The sequence below is a fragment of the Sarcophilus harrisii genome, chromosome 5 (genome assembly GCF_902635505.1).
Source record: "Sarcophilus harrisii chromosome 5, mSarHar1.11, whole genome shotgun sequence".
Taxonomy (NCBI): Eukaryota; Metazoa; Chordata; class Mammalia; order Dasyuromorphia; family Dasyuridae; genus Sarcophilus; species Sarcophilus harrisii.
The window spans coordinates 239,223,253-239,249,234 of NC_045430.1; the positions used below are offsets into that span (position 1 = coordinate 239,223,253).

General features: G+C 35.3%; 1 protein-coding gene across 3 annotated transcripts in view; it reads right to left on the bottom strand.

Moving 5' to 3' along the window:
* Positions 1 to 719: 719 nt before the first annotated feature.
* Positions 720 to 25,982, bottom strand: part of OLAH (oleoyl-ACP hydrolase) — a 68,983-nt gene continuing 43,720 nt past the window's right edge. For all 3 annotated transcript variants that reach the window (XM_003771913.2, XM_031939938.1, XM_031939937.1), the window contains 6 exons: positions 25,395 to 25,525; positions 10,348 to 10,486; positions 6,011 to 6,110; positions 4,693 to 4,862; positions 2,457 to 2,536; positions 720 to 1,798 (listed from right to left, as the gene is read on the bottom strand). In XM_003771913.2, coding sequence (XP_003771961.1) covers positions 1,662 to 1,798; positions 2,457 to 2,536; positions 4,693 to 4,862; positions 6,011 to 6,110; positions 10,348 to 10,486; positions 25,395 to 25,525 — 757 coding nt within the window. In that variant the 3' untranslated portion in view covers positions 720 to 1,661. The remainder of the gene's footprint in view (positions 1,799 to 2,456; positions 2,537 to 4,692; positions 4,863 to 6,010; positions 6,111 to 10,347; positions 10,487 to 25,394; positions 25,526 to 25,982) is intronic.

The window sequence follows — 25,982 nt, forward strand, 5'->3', positions numbered from 1 at the left end:
GATAAGATCATCTTATTAGCCAATAAGCTCAAATTTCTAATTGAGTAAATGAGGGCAAAAAAATATTACATGGTCTCCCCAGGCTCATGCTACTTGGCATCTGTCGGAATACACGGAATACCCGATAATGGCTGCTGGAGATCCAACCCAGATGTGCAGAATGTATCTCCTCTTGTGAGAGGATGATACAAGGAGACTGAGAGGTAGTTGCTGTTCTCTGACCTCTCTGACTGAGAGGCCGTTGTGTTTTCTGACCTCTCTCCTTTTCCCTCCGCCTCCAATTTATCTCATTCTCAGTCCACAACACTTGTATCAGCAAAGGCTGCCTTGCAGCTCTTTCAGGTATTGTGATCCACAGCTGTGGAGGCTCTTGAAGAATTGACCTGTCCCTTAACAGGTGTCAGGGATGGAAATTTCTCTATGGCAATCTATGCACTGTAGGTCTTTTATTATTATGGCATATACTGACTTTAACCAGTATTGGGCAAAAGACACAGTTGGTAATGTAAATTATTTTTGTTAGGTCCTATTACTGAGGAAAGTTCTCCAAACAAGATCAGTTTAAGGGTTAAGAGATGACACATATTTGAAATTCCATATAATTTGTTGTTTATTTAAACCCATAACACCAAAATTCAAAACCAAGTTAAAATTCAAAGCCAAAATACAATTCTGTGGCTTTTATAACATAATCATATAATATAAATATGGAAATAAAATAATAAAAATCTGATTTGTTTTATTTATATTTTTATTAGTTTTAAGTTTTTCCCAATAAATGTAATAGCAATTCTTTTCAAACAAAAAAAAATTTCTGATTGGATTATTATCAAATCCTAATAAGTAAATCAACATTTCAATTTAATTTGATAATTTTTTTTATTAGCTCTATGCTGAGCAGTATTGTAATGGTTATAATCTACTTTGACAAGCCACTTAATTGTAAATATATTTTCTTTCTTCTCAGTTCTAGTTTACCTAAAAGAAGGAGGGAGGGTATAAGAAAATTGACCCTAAATATATTAATGGTAAAAAAAAGTACTCTGGAGTGATATAGGGAGTACCTCTTCCAGGTAAGAAGAGCTGGGTTTTCATTTCACCTCTGACATTAGCTGTGTGATCAAAGGCAAGTCACTTAATTACTGTGCCCCTCAAATAATTCCTGGACCTTAGACATGAATTGTTTTGATCTCTTGGTAGAGAACATTCTCATACCAAGAATTTCTCAGAAGTATGAAATCACAGAAGGTTTGTGAATTTTTGTGTTAATGGAAACATGGATAAATTCATCTCAATCATTTCTTCAACATTATTTCCATAGGCTAAATAATGGGAAAAGTACACTCATGTTTTATCATTTGGTATAAACCTACAAATGAGAGCATTCAAATGATCCTAATATAAAGAGAAACAAAACAGTTCTGCTGTCAAGTATATTACTTATTTGTTTGGAAGGATCCAAGATTTTTTTTTTTTTTTTGGCATATGACAAGAAAGATATTTAGTTTTAACAAGTTATCCTGACAAATTTTTTTGGAAGCATAGCATTCAGCCTATTGATAAATAAGACTGGAATGCACTAAAAGTATACAATTACTTTGACTGCCTTAAATTCCATGGAAATGGTGTAATTTATCTACTAACAATTGAAACTCCAAGCATTAGGAAATATATGACACTTGAAGGCATTTAGTCATGTAGTTTATGATGAAAGTCTCATTGGAAGGGTTAGTGAGATAAAAGTGATCTCCAGGAAGCTTGTAACTATTCACACTCCCACTGGTTAGGTCCTTCCAGGCTAAAAAATAAACAAAACAATATAGACTTTTAATAATACCCCAAAAGGCTTACTCCCATATATTATTATCTTAAGATCTCTTTGGACAGCCTGAGTGCTTTTTTGTATCCTTTTAACGTTAGGGGAATGCAATTCCTCAGGACAGTGGGTAGAGTATGGGGCAAATTTATTTGAGAACATGCACAAGTGTCTAGACAGGAGCACATGGGCCACAATGACCTGAGTCATTGGAAGGAATGTCCACATAATGAACTGATAGATCCATTGGAGTAAAAGATTCCTTCCCATGGGGCAGGCTTCTGTGAGGTATTTTTTGTTCCTTATATCTTGTCTCTCCTCTTACTTGAAGGCCTATTGATACAATAAGTTTATTTTGCATGTATATTGGACCCTCTCCATTTAAACCAAACAATATCTGGTTGACTTCTCTCCATGAACATGTAACATTTAGCTAAATACAAAAAAAGTCATTAAGAATAGCTCATCTGGGGCAGTTAGGTGGTGCAGTAGATGAAGAACCAGCCCTGAATTCAGGAGGACCCGAGTTCAAATCTGGTCTCAGACACTTAACACTTCTTAGCTATGTGACCCTGGGCAAGTCACTTAACCCCAATTGCTTCATAAAAAAAAAAAAAAAAAAAAAAAAAGACTACTTCACCTTCTATTTCACTTGCTTTCTCTTCAGTCCCAGAAAAACATGTAATATCACAAGAAAGAGTCTTTGCTGGTTTGACAAAGCTGTGGATAGAAAAATACCATTTAATTTTTCCTAAATATTCAAGATTTCATAATCTCTTTGTTGTTATAGTAGTGATGTACAAATGATTTATCTCCTTTCTTCTCCCCCGCTTCATTTCCCTCATCCTTGAGAAATTAAGCAATACCAATCATTCAATCAGCATTTAGTGCCTACTATGTGTCAGGCATTGTGCTACTAAGTACTTAATGAAAATGTTTTCACTGGGCAGATGATGAGTTTCTATTCATGATCTACTCAAGTAGTACTACTGTAAAGAGTCCTAGTGACTGACTATGAATCCACCTTGGTCTTGGTTTTGAGCTGCTTCCATGAATCTAGAACTTCAGAAAGGCAATAGTAGTCTTTGCATAAAGTATACAGTTGGAGGTCAAATGTAGAGCTTCCACTGCAACGAGGTGATATACCTTTTCTTTTATTAGCCAGTGCCACAGTGATGTCTCCCTCACCACTTGCTTTCAACAGAGAGCAATAGTAGTCCTGAATAAAAGTTATAAAGATTGGGTGGTGGGATTTCAGATTTAGGCTCAGTTATTTCACTGGCTATTTGAAGTCCAGTAAATTCAATCCTTGATAAGCTTAGTATATACAGTTGGGATATACATAGTAGATGCTATGGGGGATATAAGAAAAACATAAGGCTTAGTCCCTAGCTTCAAAGAGCTTACATTCTTCATTAGGGAGAGAAAAAAATATATCATTATATCAAACTGGGGGGGAAATTGTACTATATTACTACAATTGTTAAATAAAATGTGTTGAATACACATTACAAACTATAGGAAATCAGAATAGCAAAAGATCATTTGGGAGCTGACAATGCTGATCAGAGGCAGCTTCATGGACTAGGTAGGGCTTCAATCCACTTAGAAAAATAAAGATATTTCGCAGAACAGATAAATGGTGACATGCTATGAAACGATGAGGCAGGTGTGAGAATAAAACATAAAAAAGAGATGAAATCAGGCTCCTTTGCTATGAAGAATTTTACCACTGGGAACCAGATTAAATGAACATATTTGATTACGTTTAATTTTAAATTTCTTTTTATTGACAAATTTTGTTTTAATAATTCAAACAAAACTCCCAAATGTTTACCCAAATAATACCCAAAGCCAGTTCAGTAAACTTACATATGAGTGACTACAATTGTTGTAGAGGTAACCAATCCTACATTTCGGTTGCCTTCTTTTGCTAGAAGAGTCATGAAGTGTAATTGATAGAAGCCCAACCTTGGGTAAGATGACCTTGGTTCAAGCCTGCCTCTGGAAAGTACCAGTGACATGACCCTACTAAGTCATTTAAGCTCTCGGTGTAGTCAAGGATTGTGAGTTATAGATCTACCAAACTGAAATCACAGGTTTCAATGAACAGAAGGAAGCATTGGTGTACACTTTAAAGCACCTATTATGTGCCAGACACTTGAAGAAGCAAATGAATCAATCCTTGCTATTGAGAAGCTTATATTGTCCAATTTTATTAGCTTTCTTCCTTTTCAAAATTGTTTTCATTTATATAGCTTTAATAATTACATTTATAAAGGAATGTGTATATGTGTTGTTCTTTTGACTCTACTCTGTTCCACAATGGAAGATGGAAGAAAATGAAGTAGCTACATGTTAGGGTAGTTCCAGAACATATTCTCTCTTGGATAATTGTTTGGAAATAGCAGAGGCTGCATAATGTAGTGGGAAGAAGCAGTGAACTTGAAGTCAAAAGTTTGGTTTCTACTGACTTGGTGCTGCCTTTGGGAATGGTCCTTAAGCCCTTTGCCTCACTTTCCTAATTTGTAAAAGTGAGGAATTTGGAAGAGATGGCTTTTAAGATTCCCTTTACCAATCAGAGTTTAAGAGAACCAATTCTGACTTTTTGCTCTGTGATTCTTACTAGGTTCAGGTCTATCAAATAATGGTACTGTGAGATCCTGGTGTCCAAAATGTTAGTCAACAGAAACTGGCCCTCCTAAAGCCTCCATGAATACCATACATGGTTTTTTTCTTTCAAAGAATAGTTGATAGAGATAAAGTTTCTTTCTCCCTCTCCTTTCTGCCCTCTCCTTTTCTCTTTCGTTCTCCCTCTCCTCCTCTCTCCCTTACTTTCCCCTTTCTCCCTCTTTACCCCTTTTTCTTTTACTTACGTGAAATTTTGCAGAAGGTGAACATCTGCTTTAAAAATAGGAAGAAATATTTCCAAAAGTTCTTTGTTTTCAAGAATCATCTTGGGAGTGCCACCAGCATTCACGATAAACTGGAGAATTTGTTCTTCTGACATACTGAAAACACTTGGATAGCTTGAAAATTTGTTTTTCTTAAAATATTAAATAAAGTTAGTATACTATGTCATTAACTTTATTTCAGAGCCCTAATTATCTATGGGAAAATAATTAAATTATTACATTCAGTATATAGACTTCTGTAACTACAGACTTTTAGTTCAGCAAGGATTGTTGCAGATCACTACAAGAATAATTGATCACAGATGACTGTTTTAGGATCATATCCTATCATCCTATTTCCTCCAGTAAATTGACTCCTTGATCATTTCTATACTAATATCATCCCTACCCTCTGTAAAAACAAATTAACAAAAATAAGGGAGAGAATGGAATGGATGTGGATATCCACAGGACTCCACTGGTAGCCATGTAATATATAAAAGGATCCAGGGGAAAGACTTTAGGATTGTTTAATAGGTATATACACCATGAAGCAATTGGAAGAGGAGATGGACAAGAACAACACAGGATGAAACAGAGAAGATAGGCTGACATCAATATCCAAGAATAAAGTATCAACATGGAAGAGATTATAGATCCATCAAAGTATAAATATCATACTGATGTGGTGTAGCCATTGTCAGGAATGATGTGAACTCTAACTCTAACTGAATGATGTTACCATTGTCAATCTTATCCCAAATACAAAGAGAGATTAAATTTCTGGGTCTGTATTGTCAGCAAAGACTAAGGCATACTCAGCTCACTAAATCAGATAAGGGATCTCTCTTCCCTGAGTAGTCTCACTAGATACATTCTTTCCCTTTGCATATTCATCAGGACAAAATGATTAAAGTAACCTCATTATCCTGTATTACTATATCCTATTTCTTCTTGTCCCACCATGCATTTGCTGACATAGAAATAATGCACATGCAAGTATGTTCTAGACTAGGATTCTTCCTTACTCCTCCCTAACTCTCTAGACTCCACTCTTACTTTCCTTGTTTCTCTTCCCTCTGAGCTTTAAATAACCCCCTTCACTCACAGCCTGCTGCTTAATCATTTTGATTAGTCCAAGCCTTTTTATGAAAATAAAGGGCTCTTGTGACTATGACAATGTGAATTTTTCACATTCTGAACTGCCCTCCCAGAATTTGGTACTTTATCAACACCACTACCACCACTCCTCTTCCCCCATCTCTGCCCCAACCTTCAATAAATAAATCACATTACTCACATGTGGAGGATTTGCACTTGATACAAACAAATGTACTGGTTGTAACTTGTAATTTTCTTTTAAGTGTAGAGCAGTCATAAAGGCAATATTTGATCCCATACTAAAATGTTGAAAAGAGAAAAATCAGCCAAATGAATGATGATACATTCCAAGTCAACTTAGAACAAGCATACCTTTAATATACCATAAATGCTATTCTTCCAATTTAGGAAAATAATAAGAAGAAACTAGGCTCATATTATTTCAATAGATTAAGCAAAGTATCTTGAATTTTATCAAAAGAGAGATTTTCAAAGTGGGAACTACCACAGGGAGATACAAATTAAGTCCTGGGGAGTTGCTTGAGGTATTTTGAAGTTGAGTGGCTTGTCCAAAGTCACATCAGAGAGGAGATGTGGACCTAGGAGTCTTCCTGAAGCAAACCCAGAAATCTACCCTTTATGCCACATTCACTGTCTCTACTGTTTACTTTTATAATACAATTTTACTTTTTATTTAAAAAGGAAATCTGTGATGGTTGTGAAAAGCAGCACAAAAAGGAGTTATGTTGCAAGCAATTTTAAGAATACTGATTTCTAGAGTTCTTAGAAAGCAGTTTAAATCTTTTTCTTCTCTAAGGGATGTGAAATAGCACATCATTGTCAGTGAATCTGGCTAATCCTTATACTCTTATTAAGCCTTGCATCCTGCCTTGTATCCCATTTTTTTCCAGATAGAAAATGAATAGACTAATACTTGGAGAACACTTTCAAGTCATTATGATAAAAGGATTGACTATACCCAATTTTACATATTCATTAGGAAAATAGTAACAAAAGCACAGAATTTCAGTTGGAAGGGACTTTGGTGGCCATCTAGTCTGATCAATATGTGAAAGAAAATTTTAATCTAACATTCCCAACCAGTGGTTAACTCTATGAAAATGGGAACCAGGAAACTAGCACTTTTGTCTGCAGCCTAGTTGTATGACATAAAGACCTCTTTGGTCCTCAGTTACCTTCTCTGTAAAAAAAAAAAAAAAAAGGGGGATTGGAGCAGATGGTCACTAAAGTCCCCTCTACATTTAAATCTAATGAAGATCTAGATGGATTCTAAGGCTCTGTCCCACCTGGTTTACTTACTTTACAGGATTGGTGTGAGGAGAGCATTTTGTAAACCACCACGCTACTATTTGAGTTTTTGGAGGAATTTTAATTTGTTGAAGCCATTGCATGGCAGACTAAGTAATGGTGCAGCGTAATTGAGCATGGCATCACAGGACATAAGACAGATAAATCTGGATCAGAGTAAAAAGCTGAGTACAGTGAGAAGCATGGGGGCGTACTAAGAGAAGGCAGAACAAAAAATAATATGAAGGTCTGTGAGAAAACAAATTGTTAAAAAGAGGGCTAGGACATGGGGAAAAATGGTCTCAATAAAATTTTCCCCCCAGAGATATACCTGATTCCTTGTCCTACATCTAGAGAGTACTGTCATCTACAAAATTAAGTCCAACAAGGAAATATACACAGAAAAAGAATTCAATACAAAAAAAAGAATTCAATACAATGACTGCCTATTGAAATTGTGCATTGACCTTGAAGATTGTGCTGTGATACCAGCTCATAAACAAGAAAGTAGAAGCAAAAACATTTAATGGGAAGAGTTAGTCATTATGTGACTACTGGCACTGAAACCTTATTTTCTGAATAAGCAGAAAGCAGAATGTGAAGATCAGAATATGTACTACACTGCAGAAAAACAGCAGCAAAAATTTAAGAGGTCAGAAGGAGCAATGTAGAAAATATGTTACTGTTATTACTTATTAAAGTTTGGATATTTCTTTGTTCACATGAAAAAGTTCATCTTTAATCATTTTTTCTTAGAACTTTATTCCTTATGGATTTTTATTGAGATGTCAAGTTTATAATGAAAATGATCTTTAAAAAAGAATTTAGCAGATCTCAAGTTAATGAAATCATATTGACCTACTATTAAGTCCACAAGGTTGAACCCAAGATTTATTTACAATATAGTGTTAAAAATTGATGGAACATTGGACCTTAATCATTTAATTCTCGTTAACCCCATAGGGTGACCAGTTCCCTGTATGAGGCTAGACTCTTGAGATAGGGACATTTTAAAAGAGGTCAGATAGTATCACCTTTGATTATTTAATTATACACTTCACCTAATAATGTTGTGCCAAGATATAGAGACAGATTTGAGAAATATTAATTTTTAATCGGAGAATTTATTGTCAGTTTGACCACCTGGAATTAGCATCCAAAGCTCGTGGTCCTGAACAAAAGGACATAGAGCTTTTTATAGGGTAGACAGAGACCAGATAACAAGTTAGTTGCTTCCTTATATGACATGCATATGTTTGTCAACTGTTTGTCAAGAAACTACATCTAAGACAAGGACAGGAAGACAGCAGTCTAGCATGAGATTTCCATTGCTATTTTTATGCAGGAGGGGTTTGAGAGAGAAGGAGACAAGGGTCTTTTTAGGTGTACAAAAGGATTTGGAATTGCTGGGTAATTTTAAGTTTAGGGCTTTTTCAAACCCAGTTTCCCAAATCCATTTTTTCTAGGGAGTTGGGAATATGGTTTTAACAATACTATTGATGGAATACATCCAGCATATAGCATGTTTGTTCCTCGAGGTAACAAGTATCAACTGTATAATGTCCAGAATTAAGTAATGCTCTCTATAGATTTTCAATTTAAGATTCCTAATGTCTCTGTATTGACATGCATACTCCATAACTGTAAGAAAATGACTTGAGCTGAAGGAGGACAAAGCTTGATGAAGATTATTTAGAAGGCTTTGAAAATGAGAAGGCCAGTGAGTGAATGTGGGGAGGACAATTTGAGAAGGTTCAAAGTTTGAAGAAAGAGAAAAAGACAAAGGGAGGGGGGAGAGGACTTAAGTAGAAAGATTTGGGAGAAAAAAAGAAAGACAAGGGGGAAAAAGTTAGCTGTTAAGAATAGGAAATGAAAATAAGTTGGTAAGACAAGATAAGAGACTGGTAAGAGAAGAGAAAGATAAGCTTGGTAATTAATATGCTAGAGATGAAAGATAACTCAGAAGTTGGTATATTCCCTCCCTCCAAAGCAGTTTCTGGGACTATTCTTTACAGCAGCTACCAAAAAAACAATAAAATCTGAGGATCTTATTGTCAGCAAGTATGAAGTGCAGGGAGACGTTTACATTGATCAGTAACAAATGTATAATGTTTATATTTCTGCTGAGTCTAAATGATTTCTGTATAAAGGGCAGGCTTGGCTTCCCCCTATAAGTAAAGGTAAAGAGGTTTTAGGAACACTTGCATAATCTTCAGGAGCAAGAATAGGAAAAATGAATCATTCCTTTAAAAAAAATAAGATGGAATTCAATATAGAGATAAAGAAATAAGGAAGCTGAAAAAGCATAGAGGGGTTTTTATTTATGTATTGAGATTAGAGGATGAAACAATGATCCAGAGAGGATAAAGAGAATCCAAAGATGAGATTCTTCCCAAAGAGAAGGAAATAAGAAGCCCTGAAGTGCAAATAGCTAATTTGTCCACTAATAAATAGTGACATTGCTTGATATCAGGTGAAAAATTAGCCAGTAAGAACACAAGGTAAGAAACAATGGTGCTGACTACTATTTTCCTGCTTAGGGAGTACTGAAACAGATGTGGGTCAGTTAGAAAACAATATGGAAGATTATTATCTTCTTAGGATACATATCCAAGCCAAGAACCATTATATTTGAAAATCACTACATGTATCTATTTTATTTTACCTGGGCATAAATGTTATTGCCAAAAGAATTATTATTTTTTAAAATAATGTTGTCTTTCCCCCAGTTACAATTTAAACACTTGGAAAAAGGATTCTAAAGAGCTTCAGTATAGATTATAAAATCTTGAGTAGGAAACTGAAAATCTGAGAAACATAAGTGGTCATTTCATCATTGTTGCTCATTTAAAGCAAGAGCTTTAGTTAAAAACATTTTATCTGGGAATGTAATTAGGATTTACCTTCCAGATGTCTGGAGGAGGGGGCATTTTGGTACAATAGAAAGAGCATTGGTCCTATTCAGAGGGAACTAAGTTCAAATTTCACCTGTAACATTATCTTTGTGACTCTGGGTAATTTATTTTACCTCCCTGTGCCTCTTTTGTAAATGAGGAGATGGCCTAGATGATCGCTGAGATTTTTTTTTAGTTTTTTATTTATGATCCTTCCAGGATACAGATAACACCATGCTTTTTACTTCCATTGATCTAATAGTCCAAAACTCCTGATACTACCAAAAAACCTATATTTCCTCCTATACTTTCTCCCCTCCCCCCTTTGTTTAACCTGTGACCAAAAAATGCAAAAGGAATATCCTGGAGTATTGGCAGCAAAGCATTAGAAATTTCAGCAATTATCTGATCCATGGTAGTTGCAAATGGTTCTTTAGTTCGACTTTCTCTTCCAGGAAGCCTTATAGAGGAAACTGGAAATTGAGAGAGAGATCAATATATGTGCTAGTGTTAAATAACATATACTATTCTAATATAAATTCTCACAATCCATTCATTCAACAACCATTTTAATATAGAATTATATGAAAACAATCTAAGTGATAATAATTCTGCTCAGAAAATTTCATATATTTATCAATAAAATAATTGCAAATACATATGGTTATTGTGAGAACCAAATGGGATATGGTCTTTACTTTTGTTCTCTGTACTGGCTTACTCAGCCCAATTTGTCTCCATACTGATAGGGGTATTTTCCACAAAGGATCAAAATAACAGTGTTTCATCTCAAAGTTTCTCAGGGACCTATGGATAAACCTGTTGTGAGAGGGGGTAAATACTGACACTACTCATCCCTGTAGCTCCTAATCCCCTACAAGTATGTTTCTTATTTACACAAAATATGTTATGACATTACCATTAGACAATTAAATATAAAATATTTACTTACCTATAAGGTAAAAATGAGAATAACTATAACATTGTGATTACTCAATAAACACATTCAATAATAATCAAAACATTCATTCTGCCCATGAAGATGGGCCACATCTTGTCTCTAATACATGCAGTGTGTGTGGAAGAGAATGGGAAAATGTTTGTAGAAACCTAGCAGAGAGGTACAAGACCAACAAAAGGCCATAACTCTGGAATGGAGGCCTTTATATCCCTCTGGGGTCCCTTCCAAAGTAATCCATTCTATACAAAGCTGTTTTTCTGAAATTTGTTCCACTTGTGGTCTTCACTGTTCTGCTGCTAGGCAACTCTATTGCTCTTCTATTCTCAAACTGATGAATTAATAATAATGACAATGTGGCTTAGTTGAATGTCTAGATTTATGAGATTAATGGAGAAAATGTTAATAACACCGATAAAATTTCAATATATGATGTATTCACACACACACACACACACACATACTAACCCTAGAGCTAGTTGTTAAATATGTCATCTTATAATAACATTAATTATTATATTAAAATATAATATATTAATCAATTATAATAATATAATAAGGTCATCATAAATATGACCTTAGAGGTTATCTTATTCAATCCTCTTATTTTATAAGGTAAAGAAACTGAGGAGTTAGTTAAGTGTTAGTTAAATTAGTTAAGTTAGTTAAGCAAGGTCATAGAGGTAGTAAATGAGAGAGGGAGTGACTTGTTTAGTCATGCATTCCTTTAACAAATAGTTAGCACCTATTCTATGGAATGAACTGTTCAGTGTACAAAAATGAATAAGAGTTCTCTGCACACCTTTCCTCCAACACTGCTTCTTCCTGCTGGTGGCATTCAGGTGTATCAATTACATTAGTTCTGAGCAAAGTAAGTCTCATCAATCATTCATTGGACATTAGAGAGGTTCAATGGAAAGAAATTACTGGGCATCACAGCATAATTAAGCCCTGAGATCAAATGGCCAGAATTATCCTAGCACAGTACCTGAGGTCTACAAAGATGATCCGATACAAAGGTCCTGTTTAATGCCTCTCTTTTATGCTGTATGAGGAGGTAAATATATTTGATGTTACATTTCCTAAGGATAAATAGATTGTGGGAATAGATTGTTTCCCATGTTTTGCATCATTTTCTCTAGCAGGCTTGTCAAGAACAACTAGATTTGAAATTTAGGTTTTTAATTCCCTTCTCAAATATTTATTTTGTATTTATTCATTTTTCTTCTCTACAGGACAGCCAGGTGGTGCTTGGATAGAGTATTGATCCTGAAGTTAGAAGGAATCACCTTCCTGAGTTGCAATCTGGCCTCAGACACTTATTGATTGTATGACCCTAGACAAGTCACTTCACCCCGTTTGCTTCAGTTTCCTCATCTATAAAATGAGTTGGAGAAGAAAATGGCAAAAGCAAGGAAACCCCAAATGAGGTCATGAATAGTTGGACATGATTGAACATAATTCATCTCTATGTTATTTCTCCCAAGTAGAATGTAAGCTCTGTGAGGGGACAGGCTGTCCTTCCTTTTGTATTTGTAGCCCCAAGATTTAGCATAATGTTTTTTAAATAGTACATACTTAATCAGTTAAAAAATTCATTCATTCACAATAAAATTTATGTTTTCTTATGTTGGTACATGCTGCCTTACTCTATAGAAAATTGTTTTTGGAATGACTATTTGGTGGGTTTTTGTTTTTTTTTTTTTTGTCTCTCTTAAATCCTAACACAGAACTTGGAACATAATGAATACTTAATAAATGCTTATTAATTAACTGATATAATGTATTGTTTGTTTCTGACACCCAAGTCAACAAAGCAATTCACTTTTATCTTTCACTATGACCAAGAGGATGTCTGAAGACTATTTGTTCTTCCCTTTTCTGAAGAGGAGAAAGCCATTTTCATAATTTTCTGAATAAGCAGACTGTTCTTTATATACTCAACTGTTACTGTGCCCTGAGAGGAATAAAAACACATTTTCATTGCCTTTTAAATTTCTGACACTACAGAGTTGTTTGCTTCTATCATGAGAGTCAGAACTTCTCTGTCTTTAGAAGCAGCTCTAGGAAGATCCTGTGGGAACATTTATCTTAACTTCAGTTTATTTGTGAAAAAAATGGTTTGTTTTCCCATGGCATTTTAAATGCTCTAAGGATGATGAGTCATTAAGTGTTTAGAAGTTTATGAACTCTATGAAAAGAGTGAAGTGAGCAGAACTAGAATAATTTATACAATGAAAACAGTTTTAAAGAAAAAAATAATATTGAAAGATTTTGTAATTCTGATTAGGGCATTGATAAATTGCACATCCAGAAGATAAATAGACATACTATTCATTTCCAGCTGGAGAGATAGACTTAAAATCCAGATATGGATCGTTAGAGATGACCAACGTGAGAAATTATTTTGTTCTCTGTATATTTGTTTTGTTTATTTTTTTAAAATGTACAAATGGGAGGGGCAGTCAGAGGGAAAGATAAAAAATACATTTTATTTAATTGCAAAACTGAATTAATTAAAACATTTAAAAATGGGCCAATTTTAATAAAATCTTGTTCAAAATAACATGCAGTTTTGTTTTGTTTGAATTTCATGGAAACCAGATATTTTTGTTGTGGTTTGCACAGCTTTTTACATGTGTTATCTCATTTGATCTACATAACAACCCTCTGACGACATTATCTCTATTTTATAAACAGAGAACTGAGTCTGACAAAGGTTAAATGGCTTATCCAGGAATATATGACTACTAAGTATGTGTAGCAAGTATTCCTGATTCCAAGTCCAGTGCTCTACTCACTGAACTACAAAATAGCCTCTATTACTATTTGTGGCTATTATTATTTATAAATTGCGGTGGTTATTTGGGCTACTATGTTTCTTATGCATCTATTTATTTTGTTTAATGTATACTAATGGAGGAGGCAACTATATGACTCAGTGAATAGAGTGATGGCTCAGGAAGACTCAATGAGTTCAAATCCAGAACTTACTAGTTGTGTGAACCTGGGTTAATCATTTATCTTGTTTGTCTCAGTTTCCTCATCTGTAAAAATGAGCTACAGAAAGAAATGGCAAAATATCCACAGTATTTTTGACAAGAAAACCCCAAATGGGGTCAAAAGAATTGGACACAATGGAAATGACTGAACAACAACAAAATACTAAAGGAAGAAGTCTAAACAATCAATAGAAGGATCTCCTAGCCATTGGAAAATTAGAACATTTTCCTTGAGGAAAAGGTGATCTATGTTTACTAACTAGACAGTCAGGATAAATGACTTTTACTGAAGAGGAGATCACCAACAGCTTTAGAGAAAGGGGCCCATTTCTCTTTGAGGAAAATACATAGCCTCTGACTTTTTGTGCCTTATTTCTAAAGAAGTGCTAAGAGGTGACATTGAGTTAAGAAAATGCCACTGAGTGGACCAATGGCATTGACTTGTGATCTAATCTGCCAATATAAGAGTTACAACACTAATATAGTACTCTACATATAGTAGGCATTTAGTAAATATTTTATGACATTAACTGACTAGATTGGGACACTTTCTAACTCTTTTCTTGAGTCCCTCTGCAAAGGAAAAGGAGGCCAGAGAACATGTCAACTCCTTCAAGGTGATATCTGGATTTCCCCCCCCCCCCCTTTTTTTACATCCCTAGTGCTAAACATAGTGCCTGGCACTCAGTAAGGGCTTTATAAGTACTTGTTGACTACCTATTTTATTAGTGTAGAATCATTGCTATGAAAAGTTATTTAGAAAACTAGGTGGGAATGATTTCAGCTTTGCATGATCCCTTTTGGTGGTATCCTAAGCATGAAAAGGTAAACTAAGCCCCAAAATGATAACACAAGATAGTTATAACCTATATAGTCTGGCATGAGAATTACACCTTCATAAAGTTCCTTCACACATGTAATTTTATTTTATCATACCAGAGAAGTTTGGGACTCTGAGGTTGAGCCACATATTTCTAGCCACAAATGTAGAAATATGGGTATAAACCACAAGGCTAAATTACTTTAACAGTCTCCCAATTAGACAACGTCAGGGCTGGAATGAGAATCTGGGTCTCCTGACAGTCATTTTTTGCATCTCTCCACCTAAAATTTACTGTTATCAAACAATCGTTAGGCCCCTGTATTTATTCAAGGCTGCCTATGTGTGTCTTCATGTGACAAAGGGAGGTTTTTGGAGATGAAATACAAGAATGATGATTTTTCTATTTCTTTTCCTTTGCATCTTGGTTATGATTTGTCTCAGGATCCCAAATGCAAAAGGAATGTCAAGGAGTTAGTCTAGATCTTTGCCTCCTGCCAAAGTCCTTTATATCACTTATAACTTTCCCTCCTAATCTGAAAGACTATCAAAGATTAGACTAAAACAAAATTACCTTGGCAATATGTATAGATTCGAATAAATTTTATTGTTAAGAAGTTGTTCCTAATCTCTAATCAAAATCTTCCTTTATAAATTTGTACAATGAATACACTCCTTAATCATTAATAGTGTTTTTAAACCTTATCACATCATTAATTGGTAATTAGTCTTTCCACCTGAAAACTCTCTCACCTTTTTCATCCATCCTTTACTTAACTGTTAGTGTGATTTTCCTAAAGCAAAGTGAGTGTGTCCCTCTCCTACTCGATAAACTCTAGTAACTCCCTATTTCATCTAGGATAGGTCAGTTAGTCAAATATAAAATATAGCTTGTCATTTCAGTCTTTCATAATTTGGCTCCAACCTCCCTTTCTAGCCTCATTGCACATCATTCCCCTCTGATCAATCCATAGTCCAGTCAAACTAGTCTTGTCATTCTTCTCACATTAGAAACACTCTTCTATTTCTGTGACTTTGCTCAGATTGATCTCCATTCATTTACATGCATACAGAGTGAGTTTCACTCTGGGAATCTAATTTTCTTAAAAACCCGATACTCTATCACCTCCTACAAGAAGTCTTTCCAGATTCCCTTGGATGGTAGGGTCTATTTCCCATCCATCACTTCTACCTCTTTTATCTTGTATTATTTATTTTTCTCATTGATCAGCCATAAATACATATGTACACACACATACGTGCATATATTTGCCTATATATACATAAAGGTGAATCAATGTACATTTCTGCCATGTATATCTGTATCTATATATATGTATGTATGTATACTGGTAGCATAACTCCTGCAAAACACTTGACCTCTCACCAGCCTTAAAAAGTCTTTAAGACTAAGTTGTAAAGAAGGTACCCACCTGCATGGGAAGAAGTTCCTCATTGGAAGCTCCCTCACACTTATGAAATCAAATATACTGAAAACACATGCAAATGTCTATTATATTTATAGAACATAAGCTCCTTGAGGGCATGGATGGTTTAGTTTTTGTTATTGTATTGCTAGTACTTAGCCCAGTAGGTATATAATACATATGTATGTAGAGCACAGGGGATGTTTAGGGAGGATGAACATTTCTAGTATAAGGGTTTGCTATGATCCTTTGAGGAAGTACACATCTACCTTTGCTATCTATCTGAATGGGATAAAGTGAATAAAGACCTCTCATAAGACTATGGCTTTGACCCATGCCCTCATTGTGACTTGAGATTCTTCAGTAACAAGTTGAGCTATAATTAAAAACCTGCAGGTGTTTGATTGTCTTGGGCGAACATTTCCCCTCCTGTTCCTCCACTTCTTAATTAGTATTTAAGAACTTAATGGGTAAAGATTTTGTTATTTACTAGTACTCTTGTTTCTGGGATAGATTTCCACATTTAGGGTATAAGCCTGGACACCCCCAGACAATGGGAGAAAAGCGGGGGGGGGGGAGGTGCTTCTGAATTTAAGATCTATATAATCTTTTGTTTTGCAATTTGTGCTTTGCACTCCTCTACTAAAGCCTTGTCTGTTGAGAGTTGCCCTTTCTGATCACAATAAATCCTTTTTTGTTGTTGTTTTTTACCTTGAGAGTCTTTGATTTTAATTTGTGTAAGGCTCACTGTCTTACCTATATGGATCATTCAATTTTCACCTGTGGCTCCAAGAAATTAAAGTATACACAGGGCAGCTAGGTGGTGCAATGGATAGAGCATTATCCCTGAGGTTAAGAGGACCTGAGTTCAAATCTAACCTCAGACACTTAACACTTCCTAGCTGTGTGACCCTGGACAAGTCACTTAACCCCAATTGCTTCGGGGGGGAAAAAAAAAAAAGAAATCAAAGTATACACAATGGCTATACTTCAGTAAACTATCTCAGCATGAGAACTAAAGTAGAGAGAAGGTAGTTGAGTTAAGGGAGAGTGTCAATCCCAAGCATGTGAGGATTTTCCATGGAGGAATGGGCAGATGAGAACAATTCATCCTACCAACCATGGAGGTGTCTAAAGCAGGATCTAATGGATCATATTAGAATTTGATCAAGCACAGGAGATGCCAGCGTCATCCACTGATCTTGCCAATTGCCTTCACTTTTGTTCTGCCACTGTTCTTCAATTACTCAGGAAAACAGAGACTCATGATTTTATGCAGTCTTGCCTCATTTAAATCTGATTTACTCCCAAGTCAAGATATTACCTGTGACGTCATTGATCCTCTTTGAAAACTAAGAATAAACAATATGAGTATGTATATGTGTATACACATGTACACATGCATATGCATATTTATAAGTATATGTATTTTATGTTTATATATGTGTGTGTTCTTATCATTTAAGTGATGGGATATTTCTCATTGCTAAGGAGCAGAGACAATAATGGAAGATAATGGAAAGTGATAATAGGAGTCACAAGTTTACTAAAAATTTATTTGTTTCTATATGTCTTAGTGTTTAAATAAATAATTTCAATCACATGTTTTTAACCTCACATTTTTCAGTCATTCAGATGTGAAGACCTAGTAAAGAAAGGAAGAAAAATCAATTTTTTTAAAATCACCTAATTTTTATGAGATGTATCTTCCTTCACGGAGGAAGAAAAATTTAATAAAGAAAATTCCATAACTGACTAGAAAATAACAAAACAGTTCTTTCTGCTCTCGTTGTCAAATTCTAATGAAAAGAGAGCTCAATTGTTCACCCTCTCCTTCTCTAATGTTCACTAGTAACTTGCCTGGAAGCATTGCAATTGTACTGAGACCTATCCAGAAAAACTGGCCATGACTTGCATCTCAATTCACTCAAGGGCATTTACTGATTGGGGGCCTCTAAAGGGATCTTGTGTTTTCCCAATGCTGATGATTTCATTTCCTGCTAGTTGATTTGCTTTCCTCTATAAAGCTTTTAGAAAGTACTTAGTGCCACACCTCTCCTTTCAAAAAGGTTCTTTTGAATGAGACATTTTTTTTTTTTTGCTCTGATATAATTTGATAATGTTGAGAACATCAACCATTTCAACTGATAATACATCAGAAAATGAATTTTTAAAACCTCAATTTGTCCTTCCTGAATATGTGGGCATGTATAGACACACATCTTAGATTGTCTCTGTTATCTTAAATGAGAGGTGCTTTGGGATGATAGGTCCTAGATATATATACTTTTTGAAAAAGACTTCTATAAATACCTTTGATTCTCCAATTCCCCTTTGATCATTAAATTCATGGGGGACTAGAGTGGGATTGGAGGGGAGGTGCAAAGAGAGACATTCACAAGATGAAGAGGAGCAGGTTGGACAAGTGCTAAAGACAAATTTGCCTACTTCACAATTTTATAAAGGTTGGATCTCAGAGAAAACCTCTTTTTAGCTTTTCCTTCAGGGAAAGCAGATAAATGATTTTTTAAATTGAGTATTTTATTTTTCCCCAATTACAATGTAAAAACAAATTTCAACATTCATTTTTAAAATTGAGTTCCAAATTCTCTCCCTCCCTTTCCAGCTCCCTTATTAAGAGGGCAGATAATTTGATAAAGATTATATATGTATAAGTCACACAAAACATGTTTCCTCATTAGTCATGTAAAAGAAAACAAACCAAAATAAAACTCTAAGAAATATAAAGAAAGTAAAAAATAAAGGTTGCTTCAATCTGTATTCAGACTCTATCATTTCTTTCTCTGGGGATAGATAGTATGCTCTCTTTTTTGGGGAATTGAAGTTGTTTTTATTTAAAGTCTGGGTGGACATTTTATATCTTTCATCAGCATATATTTTATTTTTCATTTCACTTGATGCCAATGCTTGGCAAGCAAAGTATTGGACAAATTTATTACATTTCCATGATCTCATCTAACATGATTTTAATATATGCATAAGAGATATGTTGAGGAGAGCCTTCCAAGCCATGTTTTTTTTTTTTTGAGTCAAATGCCTTTAACAAATTAATAAACTACATACAAAAAGAGATCTTTGTTCTCTTTGTCAGTTTCATGTCCATGAAGATAGTCTATTTTTTAAAATCCTCTATGAAACTATGCATATTATTTTTTTCATTTTTTAAATGTTTTCATCAGATGAATAAGCATTTTTCATCCTAAATCCTTCAGAGTTGTCTTGAATTATTGTATTGCTGAAAACAGTGAAGTTATCCACACTTGATCATCTTACAATATTGTGGGTTCTGTCTACAATAATCTCCTGATTCTTTTTATTTCACTTTGTATTCATACATGTAAGTCTTTCCAGGTTTTTCTGAGAGCATCTAACATCATTTCTTACATCACAATAGTATTCCTTCACAATCATATACCAGAACCCCTCAGTTATTTCCCTATTGATGGGCATCCCTTCAATGTCCAATTCTCTACCACCAGAAAAGAAGTGCTATAAATATTTAGGCAGAGTTCCAAATTGCTCTACATAATGGTTGAGTCAGTGCACAATTTTCCAAACAGTACTTTAGTATTTCAATTTTCCCACATTTTTTCTAACATTTGTCATTCTTCTCTTTTATCTTATTAGCTAATCTAATACATATGAGCTGGTACCTGAAAATTAACTTTATATTTTTTTGATCATTTGTCAATTGGGGAATGAATCTTATTTTTCATAAATTTGACTCATTTCTCTATATTTTTGTGAAATGAGACCTTTAACAGAAAAAGTTGCTTCATATTTTTTTCATAGTTATTTCCCTTCAAAACATTTATCCCATTTATTCTATTTTCTCCTTCCTTTCACTTTATCCCTCCTCAAAAGGGTTTTGCTTCTATTACTTCCTCAATCCACCCTCTCTTCTATGAGCAATGTCACCCCTTGTCTTATTTCCTTCCCTTCCTATTTTCCTGTAGGTTAAGATAAATTTCTACTCCCAACTGAGTGTGTATTTTTTTCTCTCTGAGTAAATTCCATCTTTTTCTCTACTATAAAAACTCTTTCTTCCCTCTTTTATGTGAGATAATCTACTACTTCCTTTCCCTTTCTCCCACTGTATTACTTTCTCACTCCTTAATTTAAAAAAAAAAAATACCATCCCTTCATATTCAACTCTTCTGTGCCCTCTGTCTATATATACCTCTTGTAACTGACCTAATAATGGGAAACTTCTTATGAGTTACAAGTGTCACTTTCTTATATAGGAATATAAACAGTTCAACCTTATTAAGTCCCTTAAGATTTCCTTTTCCTATTTATATTTTTATGCTTCTCTTGAATCTTGTATTTAAAAGTCAACTTTTCTATTCAGCTCTGGTCTTTTTTATCAGGAATGCATGAAAAATTTCTGTTTCATTGAATGCCCATTTTCTTCTTGAAAGATTATATTCAGTTTTTCTAAGTAAGTGATTCTTGCCCTCTGAAATATTGTATTACAAGCCTTCTGCTCCTTTAATATAGAAGCTGTTAAATCTTGTGTTGTATTGACTGTGGCTCCCTGATACTTGAATTGTTTCTTTTTGGCTACTTTCAATATTTTTTCCTTGACCTGGGAGCTCTGGAATTTGGCTATAATATTCCCAGGAGTTTTCGTTTTAGGATCTCTTTTAGAAGATAATTCGTAGATTCTTTCAATTTCTATTTTATTTCCTGGTTCTAAAATATTAGGGCAGCTTTCCTCAATAATTTCTTGAAAAATGATATCTAGGCTCTCTTTTTTTTTTTTATCATGGCTTTCAGGTAGTCCAGTGATTTTTAAATTATCTTTCCCAGATCTATTTTCCAGGTCACGTCTTGTTCCCATCAAATATTTCACATTGTTTTCTTTTTTTTTTCATTCTTTTGATTTTGTCTGATTGTTTCCTGATATCTCAAAGAGTCATTTGTTTCCACTTGCTCAATTCTAATTTTTAAGGAATTATCTTCTTCATTGAGCTTTTGTACCTCCTTTTCCATTTGGCTAATTGTACCTTTTAAAAAGTTCTTTTTTTAAACCTCTTTTTCCATTTGACCAATTCTGCTTTTTAAGGAGTTCTTCTCTACAATGAATTTTTTACATATCTTTTCCCATTTGTTCAAATCTGCTTTTCAAGGCATTTTTCTCCTCACTGGATTTTTTTGTACCTCTTTTACTATTTGGTCTATTTTGTTTTTTAAGGTGTTATTTTCTATAGTATTTTTTGTGTACCTCCTTTACCAAGCTGTTGACTCTTTTTTCATGGTGTGTGTATGTGTAGTGTGTATGTATGCACATGACTCTCATTTCTCTTCCCAATTTTTTCCTCTGTCTCTCTTACTTGATTTTTAAAATCTTTTTTTGAGCTCTTCCACAGTCTGAGACCAATTCACATTTTTCTTTGAGGTTTTGAATGTAGGAGTTTTGATTTTGCTTTTTTCTGAATGTGTTTTTGATCTTCCTTGCCATTATAGTATTTCTCTCTAGTTAGATTTTTTTCCTGTTGCTTGCTCATTTTCCAGCCTCATTTTTTGTCTTTTGGGAATTTGTTTCCTAAAACATTTCTTGTCTTAGGAATTTGTTTCTAGGATAAAGGGTGTACTCTCCCAACATTCAGGGGTTTTGTGCAGCTTGTTTCAGAGAAACTTCTAGGGACCTGTAAGTTTTCAGTTTTTCCAAGATGGTATGATTTAAATAGAGTTGTGTTTACTGCTGTCCTGGTCTGAACTCTGGTCTTTGAGTGAATAGAAGCATTCTTTTCTGCCCTGGAATTGCAAGAAGTATTTCCACTTCCCTGTGGCCATAAGCTCTGATATGCTAGTGCCCCTTCTTGCCCTGGACTGAGACCTAGATCCAAGTTTGATCAAAGCAAACAGTCCTGTCTCAGGGCCAGCAAAGAGACCCCTGTAATCTCTGTTCGACCTCCTTACCGGCTGTGAGCTGAGAGCTCCAGAAGCAGCTGCTGACACTGCTGATTCAGTTGTTCCAAGATCTGTTTCTGGTTTGCTAGGGTCTATTCCTGGTTTACTGGGGCCTAGTATGTACTGGTGTGGTCTTGCTGGATTGTACTCCACTCTCACCCCAGAATTTTCCTATCAAACTTCTAAAGGTCTTTGGAGGAGTTTGGGGGAGAGCTCAGGCTAGTCCCTGCTTTTTCTCTGCCATTTTAACTCTATTCCAAATAGATGATTTTTTTTTTTAAATATTTTTGAAGCCTGAAATAAATCTACTTGATCTTCATTCTACTTCCTTCCCTTGAAGGAATTACTTGATCTCTGACCTTTGAGTGAAAGAATTGCTTTGATTAAAAACAAAATTTAAATATAGAAAATGTTCCCTATACTTCTCTCCTTCTTACTCTCTTAGACCTTTTGCAGTCTGGCTTCTGCCTCCTCCACTTTGCTGAAACAGCACTTCAAAATGTTATCACCTGTCTCATTACCAGCTCCTATGGCTTTTGGTCAGGTTTCATCTTCTTTGACCCTTGTACAGCACTGGATTGTTTCACTTGCACATCTGAGATGCATTTGAACTCTCCTTTGCCCTGAGATTGCTATTCATATGAACTAAAGCAATTTCCCTAGTCTGTTAAATGGTTCAACTAAGATATCCTCTAAAGCCGGTTCAAGTTTTAAATAATTTCTGCTCTTATGATGTTCCTAGGGGCTCCATGCCAGAGAGAGCCAGCTTTGGAGCCAGAGAAACTTGGATTCAGAGCCACATTTGTCATAAATTGGCTGAGGTCAGGCTTCTTAGCACTTAACACCAAGAAAGTGTTTATCTGTACTGATAGGAGTTTCCCCAATCTAGCATCCTTGATATCAAAGAATTACTGCTCCAATTGCTATGATGAAAAGCCAATGATCCCAATCACCTTCTTCTGATTGACCTCTTACTCTTCTGGTTCTTTTCTTTTTTTTTTTCTTGTTCCTCCCTCCTCTTTCCAATCCCCTAAGATAGCTATTTTCCCAAGGTTTTGTCCTTGACCCTGTTTCCTTTCCTCTTGGCAATCTCATTTACTCCCATGGCTTTTCTGCTCACTTTGGTATAGTTGTTTACAAACGTCTAGCTCTAATCTCAGCTTTGTGCTCAATGTCCACTTTTCCAACTGTATCATCCACTTGAATGCTCACCTGGCACTGACAAAATTGAAAATGTCTAGTACTGAGTTTAGTTCTCTTCCCCCTAAACCTGCTCCTTCCTCCTTCTGAGGTCATTATTTAGTCCACAAGTCCCCATAAATCATTCAGACTCCCTAGCCAAACTGTGAAAATTATTTCAACCCCTTTTCTCTCTGTTGTCCCTTCTGTTCAACTAGTTACCAAACACTGATGGTTTTGTCTTCATAAGTCCTGACTTTTACTTGCTTCAAATGCAACTTCAAACTCTCATTCCTCTCCAGCTTAAGTCAGTAATAAACTCTTCCCTCTTCAGCACCCACAGACTATTTTATTGCATACTTCTCTAACACACATATTAGAGTATTTTAAAACAGAGCATAAAAGGGATGTTAGAGATGATCCGGTCCAATTTATTCCTTTTGCAGATAGGGAATCTGAGGTTTTGACATGGTAAAGGGCTTGTCCAAGGTCACACAGATAGTAAATGGCTAAATTGGGGTTTAAACTCCTCAAGGCAGCAGAATGGTGCAATGGATAGAGTTCTGGGCCTGGAGTCAGAAAGACTGATCTTTTTGAGTTAAAATCCAGCTTCAGATATTTACTAACTGTGATTCTGGAGGAGACAGTGAGACTTTGCACAGCCCTACCTCTTAAATCCATTCACTTGCAAGTCAAAAACATCCCAATGTTGTTAGTCTTCTCAGAGAACAAAGGAGAAATAATCATCTAGGCAAGTCACTTAACTATGTTTGCCTCAGTTTCCTCAGCTATAAAATGAGCTGGAGAAGGAAATAGCAAACCTGTTCAGTATCTCTGTCAAGAGAACATTAAATGGGAAGCATGAAGATGCAGACATGACTAAACAACAGCAATTCTAATCATTTAGCTTTTCCCAGAATGCTACTCTGCCTCTCCATTTATTATATATTTCTTTAAAAATATGGTCATCAGTGTAAGTTTCACACCCCCCCTCCTAGACTAATAAGCTCCATGAGGGCAGGATGTCTTATTTAAACTTTGTACTTTTCTCAACACCTGGCATAATGTCCTCTATGCAAACAATTGTAAAAAACTTTGTGACTGTGTAAGAAAATTTGTAAAAAACCTTTATGAATTGAACTAAAAGTTGCCACAGAAAGAGGAAGCTTTATCAGAGGGAAGGAAAGAAATCAGGTACTCCATGTCATCTTGTTGAAACTGAAACTTAACAATTTGACTTCCATTTTTGAGGAAGTGTCCAGGCCAGCCACCCTTCATTCCTCTCCTGGATCCATTGGCTCAATCAGCCAATCTTCATGAAAATGCTTCAGATGCCTCCTCACTGTGGAAGACCCTTCCATCCCTAAAGCCTCCTGCTCCCACTGGTGAGTTCTTCCTGAAAGGAGGTACTTCCTTTTAGAGGGCACTGTGTCAGGCACTTGATGAACGCTTAATAACTTAACAATTGATAACTTCAAGGAGGGTTTTTTGCCACCTTTCACATTAGTATCATGCCCATGCTACTTTTGAATCAAAAAGGACCCTGTAAGTTTTTCATGAGAACCTGAATTTAGCCGCCTTACACATTAGATCAAAGTGACAAGCATGACCATAGAATGACCTTGCCTATTTTTGTTCTGCTTATTTGGGCATCACACCTGTAAGGTGCTTCAACAGATAAGATCAGTTATTGTTCTCCAAAAATACTGACCTGAAAGGTCCCCTTAAACCCATTCCCACCATTGTATGCATCCTGTTACTGCTTTAGACTGTGAAAAATATTTTTCTTGTATAACAACTGCCTGATGATAAATAAGGAAATTACCTGTGTTCTTTTTGTTTCTATTATCACTTGCTTACTTTGCTAGTTACAATCCTATATAAACTCTGTGCCTCAGTTTCCCTGCACTGAATGCTTTGGGAACATATTCCCATTTGGTCAGCTAGCTTATTAAATTCTCCATTTAAAAATTAAATCAGTCTCTACTCACCTCAGTTTCCCTGATATTACACTACTAGTTTTAGAAACAGCAGACAATACAACAATAAATTACTAACCTTCTATTGAATGATGAAAATGTTTGCCCCATTTTGCAAAATGGTTAGATCCTCCTCCTGCCCACGGGAAGCAAATCAGCTTAAGACTTGCTTCGGGGTGTCTGTATAAGCAATTCACAACTTGTTTTGTCCTGGGGAGAGCATTAAAAATATTATCTCTTTTTTAAAAATAACTTTTCATTGCCAGAACCCATGCCAGGGTAATTTTTTACAACATTATCCCTTGCACTCACTTCTGTTCCAATTTTTCCCCTCCCTCCCTCCACCCCCCTCTCCCAGATGACAAGCAGTCCTATACATGTTAAATAGGTTACAGTATATCCTAGATACAATATATGTGTGCAGAAAAAAATATTAATTATCAAAGAAATCAAGATAATCACTTGTTTGTTGAATAGATTCCTCATATTTCCCATTAGAAGATTTTATAAAGTACAAAATATCTGCTAGTCATCTTGACCCAGGTGCTGTTGCTCATAGAAGCCAATTCAGCTCCATCTCCTGTTTTTCATCAGCACTTGTTCCTCATGCCTGGAACTGGCATGAGGAATTGGAACTGCCCTCCCCCAGCCCCACCCCATCTTCTTA